Source organism: Siphateles boraxobius, unplaced genomic scaffold (assembly GCF_051911475.1).
Source record: "Siphateles boraxobius isolate OS27281-9 unplaced genomic scaffold, OSU_SipBor_1 35, whole genome shotgun sequence".
Classification (NCBI taxonomy): Eukaryota; Metazoa; Chordata; class Actinopteri; order Cypriniformes; family Leuciscidae; genus Siphateles; species Siphateles boraxobius.
Window position 1 is genome coordinate 16,655,594 of NW_027508975.1, and position 14,538 is coordinate 16,670,131.

The 14,538-nt window shown below is 35.3% G+C and overlaps 1 protein-coding gene across 50 annotated transcripts in view; it reads left to right on the forward strand.

Annotated features, from left to right (window-relative positions):
* The window catches only part of rims2b (regulating synaptic membrane exocytosis 2b), a 240,779-nt gene that overhangs the window by 168,324 nt on the left and 57,917 nt on the right, over positions 1 to 14,538 (forward strand). For 17 of the 50 annotated variants that reach the window (XM_077196592.1, XM_077196595.1, XM_077196598.1 and 14 more), the window contains 11 exons: positions 316 to 451; positions 3,643 to 3,729; positions 4,107 to 4,178; positions 6,420 to 6,512; positions 9,431 to 9,490; positions 9,673 to 9,747; positions 10,007 to 10,054; positions 10,967 to 11,023; positions 11,439 to 11,624; positions 13,932 to 14,041; positions 14,391 to 14,423. In XM_077196592.1, coding sequence (XP_077052707.1) covers positions 316 to 451; positions 3,643 to 3,729; positions 4,107 to 4,178; positions 6,420 to 6,512; positions 9,431 to 9,490; positions 9,673 to 9,747; positions 10,007 to 10,054; positions 10,967 to 11,023; positions 11,439 to 11,624; positions 13,932 to 14,041; positions 14,391 to 14,423 — 957 coding nt within the window. The remainder of the gene's footprint in view (positions 1 to 315; positions 452 to 3,642; positions 3,730 to 4,106; positions 4,179 to 6,419; positions 6,513 to 9,430; positions 9,491 to 9,672; positions 9,748 to 10,006; positions 10,055 to 10,966; positions 11,024 to 11,438; positions 11,625 to 13,931; positions 14,042 to 14,390; positions 14,424 to 14,538) is intronic. The other 33 variants (XM_077196584.1, XM_077196609.1, XM_077196611.1 and 30 more) reach the window with 22 other exon arrangements.

Sequence of the window (14,538 nt, forward strand, 5' to 3'; positions counted from 1 at the left end):
GATATTGTCAGAGAGAAGATTACTGTGAACTTTAGTCTCTCCCAACTCAGCACAAGGAAAATCCTCACCGTCATTTCACTCTGACGTTGTAACAGGACTCTTAACGGTTGTGCTCACTTCTTAAGGCGTCAATTTACGCCTTCACTTCAAGAAGGCGTCACTTCTTTTCATGTTCACAAAGTGTCATTGTGTAGTGTGGACACCCAAAAATGTCTGAATGCCATTGTATTAGATAATACTAATTACTCATGCTCCTTTATTTCACTGAATGTTGAGTTGAGTTGTTAAATGTCTGTTGTGTTGTGTTTGCCTCAGATTACCGTCACAATGGCAGGGATTTCCAGAGCTCCACTCTGTCTGTACCTGAGCAGGTGATGTCATCCAATCACTGTTCACGATCAGACATGATCCGCACACGTTCACGCTCACCCAGCGTTCCTCCCCCACAAAGGTAATCTACAACAGAAAAACACAAATGAGTGATTTATGTGTAAAGGGTCATATTATGAGGAATCTTTGGAAATATGAGTTCAGTGAGCTATGAAAAACACATAGTAACTTTCAGAAGATGCCTTCTGTCGTCTGATAGATACTTTTTTAACAAGTAAAAGGCCTTTTAGGATAATTGTACAAATGTCCCTCTTCAGATACACATGACTTTTTGCTGTGAAATGTTTATAAGTAAACGGAAAAATAAATTGTATATTGTTAATAATATTTCAAGATGAACACTTAGTGGACTTAGGTGTACTTGATTATGCATGCATCATTTATCTTTAAAAAAAATCATGCTAAAACATGAGCATCAATTATGATACATCAGGCTTTTGAGAAATGTTTATTTGTTCATCTCTCAATCATCATTGTATTTCATTGCAGTATATGTTTCCCCCCCAATAAAAAAACTTTGATCATAAAAATAAGCATTTACATATCATCTTAGTTAGGGCTGTGCGATATGACAATATATATCGGATGGACGAAATAAAAAGTCTTATCGTTTCATATTATGCTCTATCGTTTATTTCGCAGTGTCGTAAAATACATAGTTTACGGCAAAACTTTTTCATCATTTGGACGACTCCAATCTTACACGCCACATGATGATGCAGGCAGAAACTCGGCAACACCTGATCCATTAATACTAACACTTTATCTTCTATTCTATATCTATTATCTTAAAAAAAAACAAAAAAAACAGGTACTGCGTTAGATTAAACTGGGAAGGGTCATAGCACTTGCATATTGTTGTCCTATTGTTAGTTTAACTGCTTCTATTGTTCTCATTTTTGAGTCGCTTTGGATAAAACTGTCTACTAAATGAATAAATGTAAACGTAAACGTGAATAACATAGAGAGTAAAGGGGAGACAGAACCGAGTGGCTCCGAGCTGGAGAAGCACCAGCCAGGACAAATCGACGAGCTCGTTCCTAAACGAGGGGCTACCTCTGTAGCATGGACATGGTTTGGTTAACTTTCTATATGTTTGATTGACTATTTTATTTTGATAATTAACAGGCTGCGATGTCAAGTTAGCAATGCTAGAATAAGTTGTGTGCGCGTGAGGCGTCGGCGTGATCAGGGGAATTTTTGTTCAGGAAAATCTGTTACTTTGTAATTTATAGTAATACGGATAGAAGCAAGACATGATTCAAAACTGTAAAGCCTTTGTAAAATACAAAAAACAAGCACGATCCATTTTCTGCCGTCTGTTTCCTTACCGTGAACTTTGGACCCTGTCTCAATGAACCGAAGCTCAGCAAAATATTTCCTTTCGTTTTGTTAATCTGTAATTATTTAATTGAAATAGCCTATATTTAGCGTATAGGCATATGTATTAGTTTTATATATTTTGTTTATATATTTTAACGCACCAGTGGGGCTCGACAGCCATAGTCAAACGGGTTGGCGTGTATGGTTGGGTTGCGGAGAGATTGTGAGATTGTTGTTAGGTCTCAGCAGCAGGAGGGATGTAGTGGTCAGTAAGCTGGGCTGAGTTGAGTGGGGGACGGAGGGGGGTGACTCTGGGGTGACTGTCAAGCCCTCTTGAGGTGTCGTGGGCTAGTCGACAAAACACTGAGGACGGAAGGTGCCCACTTGAAGACCCTAGAGATGTCCCCTACTCAGCTCAATCCAGACGGTTGTCATGGGGGGACCGCACTGTGGTTGCAGCCGTTGTGTGTGCTGACGCGTGTTAACACTAGACAGAGGGAGATTTACATCACCATATGGAAAGAAGCGTAAATGGATGGAGAAGCATAGGTTACTGTAAAGCTATGTCTTAGTTGGTGCTTATCTTGGCGAAAGCCGAGTACAAATCAGCATGAAGTTTTAACATCTACTCTCGTGTAATGGAAATCTTGTTTTATTCTGTTTTCTCCGTTCACAGAAGCGCTTTAAGTGTGTGATGTGACGTTGTGTGAATCCATGTTTTAGTCTATCCTGCAATTTCCGCTGGTTTTTAAAAAACACAACAAGCTGCATATTACCCACTATTAGTTTTCACTGAAATGTAGGCCTAATTTTTTGACAGTTGGTGACATATACAGTATATCCTCGGAAAAACTAACACCAGCGCATTGGCATTGCAACTTACCTATGATGATTGAGAGCTGAGCGCAGGCATTTCACTCACGTTGGATAGGCATATATGCGTCAATATCACATTTGCACAGTCGGTACTATTTGAATTAGTGATTGGTTGACTGCCAAATTAAAATATTTAATAGAACGATAAAATAACATTAGTAATGTATTGTTTACATTCATAATTCTAATAATTAGTAATAATAATTAATAATAAACTGTTTATATATCAGTATTTTATGTTGGGCCAATGGGCCGGTGATCATTTGTTTTTGAAAATTATTTTATATTTCTACATTCTTAAACATTTGCCCAGAAGTTCTAAATAAAGGGAGAAAAATAATCACATATGAATGAGTACATTTTTGAGTATATATTTTGAAATGTAAAAAAGAAATACTCTTTTCCATCTGGTAAATATTTATAAACTATTAATTTATTGCATTTACAGAAAAGGTACCATATTGTGATATATATCGTTGTCGGGATATGAGATGACTTATATCGTGATATGAAATTTTGGTCATATCGCGCAGCCCTAATCTTACTAAGACATATTACTAGAAGTTATAGACTAACAACTGATATTTAAATGCATTTTATGTACAGAGTTGTCTGTTATAAAGATCCTATTATTTTTCACTTTACATTTTGGCCATATTAATATTAGCAAATGCACCAAATTACATATTTTTATTAATCTGAATAAAAGTATCATTCATTTTATAAATGTATCTGAATAAATATATTGTCCTATACCGTATGATATGAGCCATAGAATCCTGATGTATCAAATATGAGACAAAACATTAAACACGAATGCAAACTTTTTTTTTTTTTTTTTAAAGAACAATATTTTGTCTAAAGGTTCAATAAACGGTTCTATTTAAAACTTGTTAAAAAAAACATCTTATTCGTTAACTGAAATAAAATATAAATATTAGGTGCAAAAATAATATAATCTACAGAATAGTAAAATAACGCATTAAATATGGCACTTCTGTTCCTGGTGCTCATTGTTAAAGCAGAGCTCTCCTTTTCTCTCTCCTCCTTCAGTCGAAGTTTAGACCATGGTGTGAGAGGAGCACCCTCGCTTTATGGCCCCCGACAACAATTGTCTGAAGACAGATACTCACCAGACAGGTATGTGTCACATAAAACGCTAGAGAGCGCTTGTGTTTATTGTACCCTAAAAAGTTCTTTGTGTCTTAGTTTGCTTTTTTCCTGATAGAGGGAACACAAATGGGAATGTTGCCATTATACCTTCATCTTTTCAGTTAACGTGATTATGGAAATTCAGTTTGACGAATATGATGTGCCAGCAGCACAGAGAGAATCGTAGGAAGGTTCAGTTCATTTTGAGAAAGCAGGGGAAAAAATCTGTTCCTCCTCCTTTCTCTTTGACATCACACTTTTTTTTATCCGTCAATCACTGCCTCTCTCGCTTTTATCTTTCCATTGCTCCATATTCAATAGCTCCATTCAGCCATATTTCTGTTCTTTGCTCCCTGTGGTTGCAGCCAGTATCTTACCCTCCCTCCTCGAACCAGACACAGACAGCCAACCATCGACCCCGCTATCCAGGACCCCAGGTATTCTGTTACCCCAGAGCAGCATTACGCGCCCCTGCTCACCTCCCCCTTCTCTCCAATCACAGCACTCCTCTCACTTTCACCCACTTACCTCCTGCTGCTAGCTGATTGACAGGTGACAGCTTGCCCACACATGGCACTGTATAAGAAAAATGAGGCTGTTCTTTCACTTTAATAAGTCATAACAAGTATGTAATTAATTCACTCATGCATTATAGATCTCCTTTTTGGATGATAAGAGTCATGTTTTTACATGAGAAAACATTCAGCACCTCTCTCTAACTAATACTGTCACATTCTTACTACCTTAAAGGAATGTCCAGATTTCAATACAAGGAAAGACCTACATAGATCAATATAATCTGTGAAGAACTGTCCATTACCATTGAAACTATTTTGACTTGCCCTTGTTTTGTAAAAACAAACAAAAAGTAGTAATGCACCATTAGACGAAATGCAGCTTTTTCAATTTTTTAAAACACTTCTTTCTTACAGAAAAGTTAGCAGTTTGCTGGCTTCACATGATCATATTGTATGGGTTAACACTAATGCTGTATACTTAAAATAAAATAAAAATATGTCGTCTGTTTATTTACCCTTTGTAAATGTATTACTGTCAATGTGATTTTTGTTTGTTTTGTGTTCAAACTGAGGGACAAAATACACTACTGTTCAACAGTTTGGGGTCGGTAAGATTTCTTGATGTTTTTTTTAAAAAGTGTCTAATGCTCACCAAGGCTGCATTTATTTGATTGAAAATACAATAAAAGCAGTAATATTGTGAAATATTATTACCATTTAAAATAACTCTTTTTCTATTTGAATAATAATTTATTCCTGTGATGGCAAAGCTGAATTTTCAGCAGCCATTACTCCAGTCTTCAGTGTCAAATTATCCTTCAGAAACCATTAATATGCTCAAGAAACATTTCTTATTAATGTTGAAAACAGTTGTGCTTAATATTTCTGTGGAAAGCGTGACTTTTTTTCTCAGAAATCTTTGAGTAGAAACGTCACAACAACAGCATTTATTTGAAAAATAAATATTTTATAACAATCTTTACTCTCAATTTTTATATATATATATATATATATATATATATATATATATATAAATTTAATGCATTCTTGCTGCATTTTTCAATTTCTTGACCCCAAACTTTTGAACAATAGTGTCATATTCTCTGTTCAAATCTTGTATTAAAACCTTTGGGAATTCACTATGAATGAATTGCGCCTGATTCATTTTTCACAAATCAGGCAACAATATTCTGTGCTGAATGCGATTTGCATAATATGGATGCAGCAAACAAACAAGGGCAATTTTCATTAGACAATTTTCACTATAGTTGTGCGGCATATCTGCACCGAAGAGGTCCAGACACCCAGTAAACTCTTGAAATTTGTAATGCTTCTACAGGGATAAATGCCTGGTAATCAAATCCCAATAATCGCTCATTTCCATCGATTGATCATCATTACTACTCCCATGAATAGTGAAAAAATTTAAACAAACATCTCTATTAAGTGATTCAGTTTACCGCCTACTTTCCCTTGCCATAATATTGTGATGGAAAGCCTAAAAAATACTTCAGTTTTGACGTGAGCGCTTACCCTTTCAAAGTATACTCCATTTGATAGCATGCACAAACAGGCGATCGACTCGTGTGCCCTTGAAAGTTCAAACTTCGTTCAATTTCTGTGCTGTTTCTCTCCAGACATCTACAGATGACTATATTTATGCAATGCAATTCGTAAAACCCAAAATATACTTTAGCCAAGCAAATACTGTTTTGAAAATAAAGTCTATATAGTCTATAATACACCTTGAAAGGCCAATGTCCTTTAGTGAATTCACCCCAGGATTCCTTCAAAAATAACAGTGTAGTGTTGTGCATTTGCTAGTACTTGCTAGCATGTGATCGTAATACATGCAAGTAGTCGTACTTTCACATTTTTAATTCGCACCACCGGAAAAGCACTACATTTTCACTTCTAAAAGTTTAGCAAATCATTGTTGCTGATGTTTGCTGCAACATAAATTATTGTGTCGATAGCTTAGTTCTCTTGACTTGAGGTTACTTGATTTCTGCTTTTGTGCTTTGGGTGATCTTCACCTGTTCCTTCTTTCAGAGTGGGGGTGCCAAAAAAAGGTGCCCCACACTCTTACCACTCAGATAATGCCCACTTGTCCTACCCGTCTCTAACTACTGCACTTTCACTTTCTGTTCTGACTCATAGTATGTGCCCCCTTTATCGTGAAGACGCGGTCAGGTTACTGCGCTCCACTAGGATGGCCCGTGCATACTCAGAAGGGTACAATAGCGTGGACAGGTAGTAAACCACAGAGGTTCACTCTCGTTCTCATGATGCTTCATATTAGTGCCGTGGTGGTAGTTTGGGCTAGAATAGCTAGTGGCGCCTTTCAAAATGTTTCATGTTTATGTCTCCAGATTTACAAAGGAAACTTTCCAATGGGCGGAAAAGGAGACAATAACGTCAAATGGGCCATTTTCTTACAGAAATGTGGTAAATGTTTGAAAAACAGTGGCAAATTTTACGTGTCGCTGTAGCGTCAATCCTCTGCCCATTGAGAAAGCTTTGTGCCGTCGTCATAATGATATGGAGTCATTATGGCTCCTCTCAGGAGGATAAAAATAGATGATAGCGTTCAGATTGTGACTTTGCCGACTATGCTACTAAGTACGCCAGTAATCTTAGAACAATATTTCCCAAAGGAAATTTGTGAAATGTGTATGTATGTCTCTTTAGCAGCTCCCACTCCACCATTCCCACTGTGTAATGAATTGCATCTTCAGCGCTGCTCACTGGATGGCTTGTGTTGTTTTGATGACTGAGCACTAGCTCTTTCGGTCCCAAGCCAACTAGCGTCACTATGACAGAACTGCCAGTCAAAAAACTGCAAGCTACAGTGAATGTTCACCCTGTTATATATAAATATATTATTTACCCCTCAGAAATATGGGATTGAATCGATTTAGGATGTGTAGTGGAGACTCATATATTATGGAGTAGACCTTGCCAGCTTTGGTGTACAGAAGCCCTAAGGTGTGATAAGATTCACATATAATTTTTGCGCCATTCACATTAGCAAAATTTCGAGGGCAAAAAAAAAAAGATGTATTTGTCAACAGTGTTGTGATGTGTGAAACTGTGCACATAGAAGTCACATTCAAACCAAACAGAGTACACATGACCAAATTGAACCCATTGCAGAATCTGTGTTGGAATTTACCCTCACATGAAATTCAGTCATGTGGATTCCTATTGAAATTACTTGATGTTGCCTGTAAAAATTCACCTTACAACAGTAAATGTGACCACACCTTAATATACTTGCGTATCTCTTCACTCTTGAAAATGAAGGTACTTTAACGGCATCTTGGGTTCCATGAAGATTCTTTAACATCCATAGAATCTTTCCACTCCTCAAAAAGTATTTATAGTGGAAAATGGTTCTTTAGATTATTAAAATGTTCTTCTCACTGAGAAAAAAAGTTGTTCTTTACATAACTGGGAACCAAAAATGATTCTTCAATGGCCTCGCCTATTGGAACCTTTATTTTATTCCATGATGTAACCATAAACATGGCAGATGCTTTTATCTAAAGCAACTTACATTTCATTTGAGGTATTTATTCTATCAGTTCAGGCATTCCCTGGAATCAAAATATTATATTAATATTTACGATGAATTAATAGTAATAATTAAATTCAAACCATGTGGCTTGTTGAGAAGAGACACACCATTGCTGGGAGCAGTGTTGGATAGTAACTGATTACATGTAATCTGGATTGTGTAATTTTTGATTCCAAAAATTAAGTACTTGTAATGGGATTATTATGCTTTAAACTTCTCATAATCAGACCAGAGTTAAGTTTTTATTGTTTACATGATTACATATTCCTTGATTCTCCCCAAATCTTCCTTTTGTAAAAAGTTTATCGCTTATAAATGTTTGTAAAGTCTTCTCGATTTGTGGAATTTCACACCAGCCACTAGTCAAATGGCTAAAATAACATGGAAAATGGAGAGGCAACAGCACTTGACCACTGAATTTACAGAAATCCACTTTTAAGGATTGTTTGCATTTCTAATCAAATTTTGATGAACACATTTGAATTATTATTCAAACTATAATTTAAGAGTCATTTAACCATTTATTACTGTCTTTGGGAGGCTTTTTTCTTTCAAACACATTAAAATTTACAAATTCATGTAAGTTCATATTTACTTGTAATGTAGTTTTCCCCAAACTTTTTAGTCAGCTGCACCTCTTTTGATATAATATATTTAATAATTAAGTCAATAATTTAACAACACAGATATTCATGGTTCTCTGATGTCGATTAATGATCATGACATCCAGGTAAAAAAAAACTATAATATTTAAACATTTTAGTATGTGTTGATTTGTTTTTATTTATTTTCATTTAACATTTTTATGATTTAATTCATTACTAGCTTTTCATAAACTCACTAACATCCTGCAGTTCCTTCACAAACCACAGTTCGGGAAACCCTGACGCAATGTTTAATGCCATTCATATTGTGGAATGCATTTTCAATTTTCAAAATGCAATTTGCAATCTGTACCGGACTACAATTTGTAAGTAATCTACCCAGCACTGCATAGGAGATGAGAAAACTGCTGTAAAATCACTTAATAGACCTAGGTATGGTCTCTTTTGATTTTGACCTATAGCAATGCCAACGCAACATACTTAAAAAACACAAAGAAACCCTTAGCAACTCCCTGGAAACCAGTGACCACCCACAACAACCTAGCGCTGGAGTCGACTTTTGCATTGCCAATCTTTTATTTCTTTGAAATCTTAGATTTCCTGAGAGACTTGATGTAGCTCAAGTTGTCAGCAAAACACCAAGGTTATGGGTTCAAAAAGCAAGGGAATGAATGAACTGATAAAATGTATACCTTAAATGCAATGTGAGTCCTTTTGGGTAAAAGTGTCTACCAAATGCATAAAAGTAAATGAGATCTTGAGAGAACTGTTTTGTTATTTAATTACGAATTTGAATAATTATTCCATTATCATGGAAAAATCATGAGTGATGTGTCATGCCATATCATAGTGACATAACTAACTTAAGATCTGTTATCGTGAGCAAATGTGAATCTATAACACTTTATGGCTGCATTGGAGTTCTTTCTGGCAAGTAGAATTATGTTTGGCACATAGGATCTGATTATGTGTTATTTTGTGTTCAGGAGGATGAGGAGAGATAGACAAATGTCTACCTACAGTGACTCTTTTGATTCACCTGAGAGGTAAAACCCAGATACTTAAGTTGAGAAATGCATTATGTTTATGCATCCATAATAGTATTCAAGTGGACTATTTTACTATAGATACATAACTCTCACCCCTTGCCCGAATTCAGCTGTCGCTCATTCTAATCATACTTTCCTTTCTTCATTTCAATCTATCGTTCCTCATCCTCCATTTAAAGATATTACAATGGGCCCAATCATGTATCTACTCCATGGCCCAATCATGTCATGAATGGAACCAGTGGGGACTACAGGTAAGATTTCTGTAGAGATAAGCAGCCACAATACATCACAAACTCTTTCTTTTTACTCATCAGTTATTAACTGCTAGGAACAGATGCCCAATTTATGTTCCCACTGAGACTTTGTGTCTAGATCCCAGTTATGGATTTGAGACTCCTTTTTATTTTATTTATCTTCTCAAACACTGACCTTTTATACATTTTCAAGCAAATAAAAACTGAATATAATGTACTAAGTGTGGCACTAACACATTGAGGTTGGTTTATTCAGTAGGACATGCCCCAGGATAGAAATTGAGCCATCTACAGACACAGAAAGGTATTATTACATTGAGTGAAATAGTTTCAGAAGATGTTTTCAGTGCAGACCTTAGTTCAACTTAAATGTTTTAGTTATCCTGTTACCTTTACGTTTTTGCAGCATTTTTAAATGCTCACTAATATTTTGGTAAATGGAAGCTTTAGCACAGTGAAAAACAAATCGCATGTTGCTTAAATGATTAGAAGATTTAGCAGTAGCACAACTAAATACATTTTTTATATTAGTATGGTACCCAGTTTTAAAAACATAATGAAGTTCATTTAGTTTTAGTTTGTTTGTTTCGAAGTAGTAAGCGATTTTCTCTTTGAGCAGTATACTATGCATTACATTATCTATAAACTCTTATGAAAAAGAAGAACACTTAAGCATACTTTTAAAAAGAGTACTTATTATGGAAATAATATACTTAAGTATGAACTGAATGTAATGTTTTAAGTCACTTAATTGCATGTTAATTGCAATTAAATGAAAATATATTTGTTTAGATTTATATTAAATGCAGTTGGCTTACTTGAATTTTTTAACCAATTAAGTACACCAAATGTACTTCTAGAAAGCACAAAAAAGGTTATTGAAACATAATGTTTTAAAATAAAACTTTAATTTTTACATTATTTTGAAATGCACTTTTACTTAAGTCTCCTTAAGTGTGTTTAGAATCAGTCGTGATAGTGTACTCTCTTTAAGTACATTTAAGTGTACTTTCATTAATATTATATTATCTGCAATTACAGTTTAGCAAAAAAATATACTTTTAAGATTTGAAGTACCCAAGTGCTCATTCAATACAATTAAGCGTACTTCTTTTTCATAAGGGTATATTGTGTTATAAGGCTATTTAGCAACTCCTGACAGCTATGAGAGCTTCTAAATGACCATTTCATGTTCTTCTCTCATGCACCTCTATAGAGAGGATCATATTCCAGAGTTCCCAGCTAACAATGAGTACTTTGAGGAAGATCTGAGGTAATACAGTAGAATTTTTAGATGAATAGAGTAGACTAGTCATGGGGTTAATGGTTGTGATATTATGAAATGTCTTCTCTTGTTTTCTTTGCAGCAGCTTCCAGAAGCATTTATTTGCTTGTTTCTTTAACTTTTGCCTATTACTGCACATGTCAGTTTGTTGACTTTCTTTGGTTAACACTTATTTTTGGTTGTTTCAGTTTGGTATTTCTTTATGATTTTCTGTTTATGCTGATGGCCCTGAGCAACCAACATTGAAACTTTTTGTTTGGTTGTTTTTTGCCAATTATTAGCCAAAAAGCATAATTTCACAGGAACAACCTAACGAGCTGCGATTATAGAGCATTTGATGCCCTGTGATCCCATGATGCAGTGGGGCTCAGCTGAGCGTGGCTTTTTGACTAACATTCTGCAGGTATAGCCGCAGCATGGTGGACAGACATGACCATTACAGGTCCAGGTCAGCTGACCAGCGGCCCATGATGGAGCGACCGGTCTACACCCGCTCCCGCTCGTCTGAGCGGCCCGACTCCGGCTACATGAGATCCATGCCGTCCTTACCGTCAGGGAGATCCGCTCCTCCCTCTCCTGCCTTAACGAGGTGACCCAGACCCATCACAACAAGCACTAAAGCCCTAAACGAAACCATGCCTTCTGCTTCCTGTCACCTGGAATGCCTCTCTCCACTTCCTCTTATTTTAACCCTGTTGGAACGATGCTGTTTTTGATTTGTCTTCATTTATTGAGTAGAGATTAGTGATGATGGTTGCTACTAACGTCTTTTCATTTGAATTATAGACACACCTGTTATATCCATTTGAGATATAATGGGTTGTACCTGGCATCGTACTGTTTACTTTCTTATTTGTTTTAATTATTATATTTGTTTTTGTGTTTACTAACATTATTTATTTGTGGTTTAACAGTTTATGCTTTGAGTTATGGGCTGTTATGAGTGCCGTGTGCTCATGCATTTAGGCCTTTTCACTTTCCTTGCAGCTTTAGCAGCCACAAGCACCTTTCCTGATGCTGATTCCATCCCACCTTTTGAGACACCATAAAACCTTTTGGCTTAAGATTTGCCCGGCACATCATAAGTCTCAAGGAAATTACATAAATGTTCAGATTTACACATGAACTTTCACTGACACAGTAGCTCTTGAATGTGCCGCAAATTTACTTTGAGATGTGAGGCACATGTACGATCATTGGAAAGCAAATGTGACATTGAGCTCAAAAGGTGCTTTAAAGATCATTGTGTTTACTGTGGAGTTGATGTGCATTTTAAACGTATATATTTGTTTACGTGGCTAAAATGCACATGACTGTGACACATTTACTAAATGCATGCTCTTATATGGTTATATATGTGAAATTTATTTAATGGTTATTTTTCTTTAGTTTTACACAAAAGAACATGTGCCAAGAACTTGTTGTCATATTTTACCCCAAAATAAGAAGATAAATATATGAAAAAATATTTTATAAAAAGAAAATTAAGCCTGTTTTAGATTAAAAAATATATATTTTTTATTGTGATTTTCAGATGGTTCCAGATGGTTAATTTTTCTAATTCTAAGCATTTTAAATGTTGATTTTCATTTCTTTTTATATTCCATTTCTATATCATTTTGCAGTTTTATTTATTATGGAAGTTTGTTTTCTCCACTGAATGAAAAATAAAAAAAGTAATTGCGACTTTTTATTTCACAATTCTGACTTGTTTGTGAAAAAGCCATAATTGTGATATAAATGAGCAATTCTGACTTTTTTTCTCAGAATTGTGAGTTATAAAGTCAGAATTGCGAGATATAAACTTGCAATTCTGAGAAAAAGTTGTCTTTTTTCCACAAGTAAAAAAAGTTCGAATTGCAAGAAAAATCTGAATAGCGATTTTAAATCTCACAATTCTGACTTTATATCTCGCAATTATGAGTTTACATCTCACAATTGTCTCTCAATTCTGACAATATAACTCGCAATTGTGAGAAAACAAGTCTGAATTGTGAGATATAAAAGTCGCAATTATCATTTAAATTGTTTTATACCGTAATGGAAACAAGCCAACATAATTTATATATTTTGTGCAAAAAGAAATCTTTTGCACATAATATGAAAACATCAAATGTAGTTTTTATTTATTTATTTTTTTACCAGAACAGGCGTTCTGTAACAGTTTAAAAGGTGGTTTGTAAAAAGTACTTTCCCACAATTGAAAAATACATCAATATAACTCAGCAAATCAGCAGAAATGAAAAGCAATGCAGCAAACATTACTAAAACTTTACAATTTAAATATAATAAATATATAATTATTTGTTTCCTTTAAAGTAATGTAAATAAGAAGATTTATAGTGAGAAGTTATAGTAACAGGGGAGAGGAGAAATTATGTAAAATGCACAAATTTCTTCATACGTAAAATAGGCCTTGTTGATGAAATGAAAAATATAATTTATCATGTATTTCTTTTGATATTGGGGTGAAATATGACTTGACAATTTTCATGAGATTCACCTACAATATTATGTGGGTTGCTGTACCAGCTCATGTTGATTTACCTTATCTACAGAACGTATATTTCACCAAATGTTTTTACTTCCTTTTGTTTTTTTACTAACCCTTGAGAAAACCGTGCCAAATATTGACTTATTTTGTTTAATAGTACATAGTATGTGTCCCTTTTTATAGCAATCAAGTGGAGTGTGTTTTCTGACACTATTGTATCATTACTAAGTGATGCTACTGCCAGTATAACCATAGTTAGGTTTGTTTTTATTAGTATTCTCTCACCAGCGTGTGTCTGTAGTCAATCAGTCTGCCCTGTCTTGGGCAGGTTTATGACTCGACGACAAACACTTCTTTAGATGTAATGCTTTGTTTATTACTGACACACCATCTGTCCCGCAGGGCAAATCCCCGTACCGGATCGGTCCAAATAAGTCCCACCAGCACGCCAGTATCGAGTCGAAGAGGTCGGCAGCTACCGCAAGTTCCACCAAAGGGCTCTGTGGACAGAAGTGAGTAGATAAACCAGTCTTCTTCCTAATTGCAAGTTGGCTCACCATGGGTAGAAAGCCTTTATAATTAGTCAGGTTAGGGTCACCAGACGCATATATTAGCGATATGTTGATGATAAGAATAACCTTTCCATTGGGTAACTGACAAAAAATCAACAGTAATAAATAACTATAGCCTTTTATTGCACAAATGTATCAGTTATCACAAAAAAAATGGCTTATGCATAAACAAACATCTTGACCACAAGTCAGATAAAGAATATTGTGTAACTACAATTTGGATAAAATAACATTATTGTCCTTTACATAACACAACATGGATTGCTTTTTCCCCCACCCTTTTTCCCAGAAGATGGCGAGGGAATTACTGAGCCTTATGAAGGTCTGTAAGCACTAGCTTCTGTTTGTTAAGCTACGTCTCGGTCTTCTTTATTACAGCTTTATCATCTACTCTGTTTGACTAAACCTGTTAGCTCTGGTCTGTGAGCGTTACCTGT